The sequence below is a fragment of the Apteryx mantelli genome, chromosome 4 (genome assembly GCF_036417845.1).
Source record: "Apteryx mantelli isolate bAptMan1 chromosome 4, bAptMan1.hap1, whole genome shotgun sequence".
In the NCBI taxonomy this organism is placed as follows: Eukaryota; Metazoa; Chordata; class Aves; order Apterygiformes; family Apterygidae; genus Apteryx; species Apteryx mantelli.
Window position 1 is genome coordinate 36380253 of NC_089981.1, and position 3113 is coordinate 36383365.

The 3113-nt window shown below is 53.8% G+C and overlaps 1 protein-coding gene across 1 annotated transcript; it reads left to right on the plus strand.

Moving 5' to 3' along the window:
- The first annotated feature begins 734 nt into the window (after window positions 1–734).
- FANCF (FA complementation group F) lies at window positions 735–2125 on the plus strand. Its single transcript, XM_013959254.2, has one exon. It carries the CDS (start codon window positions 741–743, stop codon window positions 1824–1826), a length of 1086 nt encoding a protein of 361 aa, XP_013814708.2. The 5' UTR covers window positions 735–740; the 3' UTR covers window positions 1827–2125.
- Window positions 2126–3113: the final 988 nt, after the last annotated feature.

Consider the following 3113-nt stretch of genomic DNA (forward strand, 5'->3'; position numbering starts at 1 on the left):
CGTGGTGTAAAACAGTCCTTTAGCTCGAGTGGTGGAGCAGGGAAGGAAAGGAGGGATTGTGCCTCTTTGCTAGCAGCAGGAGGAGCACGGGAACGCTTACGCCACGCTCTCCGCGATGCACCCATGCAGGTGCCACACAGGGGCCTCCGCCGCAGGCTCGGGGGCACACCCGGCCGTTGGACAGGAGTCCACCACCACCACGCAGAAAGCGAGCCTCGCTCGCTGTGGTGCCACATGAGGACTGAGGGCCAGCTCGGAGCCGTGAGGTATCACTAGTGAGGAAACCGCAGAGGCAGGCGGCGCCTCACCCGACCTGGGCTGCTCCCTGGCAGCGAGGGGCACCCACGGCAGCGAGTGCACCCCCGAGGCACAGTGTATCAGGTTTTGAAGAGGTTTCTTTTTTTATTATTTTTAAAGGGGCGCTTAGGTGTCACACAGCTCTTAGTTTAGGGTTTTGTTTTTTTTTTTTTTTTTTTTTTTTTAATTCTGCTCAACTGCCTTCACCTCCCGTTCACTGAGAGGCGAAAAACAAACACCTGAGGCTCGAGCACGCGAAATTCCCCTTTAACGGAAATCAATCCGCAGCGGATTGACGCTAGTGCCAGCCAATAGCACTGCGAAGCCCCACCCTCGCCGGCCTGGATTGGCCCGTTTCCCGGGCCTCGGGGGGTGGGCCTCGGGCTCAAACCGGCGGCGCCAAGGGGAGGGTGGCGGTTGGGGCGGGGGCCGGGCGCGCCGCCATGGAGGCGCTGCTGGAGCAGGTGGCGCAGCTGCCGGGGCTTCTGGCCGTCTCCCGCTCCGCGCTGGTGCGCGCCTGGGACGCGCCGACCCTCGGCAGGGCCCTGGAGTGGGCTCGCTACTTCCAGCACCTCCATGGCCGCTTCCGCGCCCGGCCGCGGCTGCGGGCCGCTCTGGGGCGGCGGCTGCGGCAGGGCCAGCCGCGGCCTCTGCTCTGCTTCCGCCATCTGGGCCGCTGCCCGGCGCTGCTGGGGCTGGCGCTGCTGGAGAACCGCGCTCTGCCGCCCGCCGCCTGCCGCCGCCTGCTCCAGAGCCTGCTGCAGCCCGGGGCCGCCGCCCAGTCCCCCAGCCTCGCACTGCTCGCCCGGCGGAAGGCGGCCTCCCGCCTGCTGGCGCCGCCGCGCCCCGCGGGGCCCCTGGCGGCGCTGGAGCCGCAGGTGCGGGCCGAGGCGCAAATGCTGCTTATGCAGCTGCGGGAGGAGGAGGAGGCCGAGCCGGGGGGCGGGCGGGCTGGCGAGGCCCGGGAGCGGCTGCTCTGGGTGGCCGGGCTCCTGGAGCAGCTCCCCCAGCCCAGGGCCTTCCAGGTGGTGGCGGCGGCGCTGCTGCAGCAGCGGGGCGGCGACGAGGGCTGGGGTGAGAGTAGCGGCGAGGAAGGACTGAGGGGCAGAGCAGGAGACAGACACGTGGCTGGGCCGCTGCTTTCCTGGCTGCTGGAGAGCCCGGAGCGATTTTCTGCCTTCTGCCTCCTGCTCCCAGGCTCTCTTCTCGCCTCCCTAGCTGCTCACTATTCCCAGTTAAGCGCCCCTTATCTGGACCTCTTAACTGCTTGGGGAAGCCGTTTGCTCTATGACCCCTTGCAGGGACGGTGGGATAATAGTTGTTTTGATAAGGCCGAGTTGTCCTGGGAGGAGCTGAGGGAGCGTTTTGACTGCCTCTGCCGGGGACCTGCACCACTCGGGGGACAGACCCAAGCTGCCCTGGAGCTCCTGAAGGCGCAGGATGGAGACTTTCACGTCTGTGGCCTAAGTGTGTGGACTGACTTACTGATGGAGGTAGAGAAATCCCTGAGAAAAGAAGTGGAGCGCTAATGTGAACACAAGAGCAACCTTAAGACTTATTAAATCCAAGAAACCTACTTACCTTCTCTATATTTAGTGTGAAAGGCAAGGAAGAGAGCTGCACCTCATTTAGGGCTGAAGACTAAACATTCACGTGACTGAACATACTCTTTCTAACTGCATATGATGTCCGTTAAAGGAGGCCTAGTCCTTTTTTGTAATTGTACAGTTAACTCTCCTGGTCACTAGCAGGAACTGTCTTCCTTTTCAGTACTTGCTGTTCATATAATAAAATGCAGAAAATGCCTTTTGTTTTAGAAGCAGAAAAAGTAGTTTTCCTTTGGTGTTAGAAAATATTGCAGTTCAAATGCATTACAGTTGTGACAGTGTCCTGTCTCTTTCTAATTGTTGCAGGCTGACCAAATGTTCAAAGAGGAAGGTGGACTTTCAGACTTGAAAACTACAAGTTGAGGATTACGTTAGTAATAGCTGTACTGGTTGGGTCATCTGTTTTGGTGGGTGTTTTCATGCTTCCATATACCTTGTGTGTGGCTTTACGTCTGGGTTTAAGTAAAGATGAGAGAAAGCCAATTGGAAAACCTACTGAAAAGTTCTAAAATCAGAACACGTTTTTAGTTACCATATTATATGCTTATATACAAGTATGTCCTAGAAAAATTGTAGTAAAAATAGGGTGCTCTGTTCATTTGTTCTTCTTCCCTTTTCCTTGGTGTGTTTTATATGTTTGTTTTGTGGAACAAAAAAGTGACAAGACAACAGAATTTCTTCATGAGATGAGACTTGTTTGTCTTTGTTCTCTTCATTTATGTTTAATCAGTTTTTGCAAACAAAACTTGATCACGATATTTTCTATCTTACCTTATCAGTGTCCTTTAAAATGAGTATTGTAATACAGAAGTAACAAGTTCATGTGTATTCAGCTCTGTGAATTACTCTTATCAAAGAGGACTGTGCGATAGGAGAAAGAATAGCCAGGGAAGAGAGGAGATTATATGCAAAGGCCACAAAAGGAGGTCTCCATTAGTCCTATGTGTGGAGTACCTGTCAAAGAGTTCCTGTAGCCTGTATTCTTATTGGTTCAAGATCAGTTTTTTCATCTGCTGCTGTTGAAATCCCTTTAGAAAGGTTTAGAAGGTGCTCAGTTTCTGCTTATAAGCTTAAAAAAGAAAAGAAGATATGTATAAATAAAAGGACTGAAACTAATTAGGGTAATATACAGTGTTACAATATGTGATGGTGTGCACAGCTATAGCAGATATTTCTGTACCACAAAGCAGAACTAGAGGGGAAGGATCC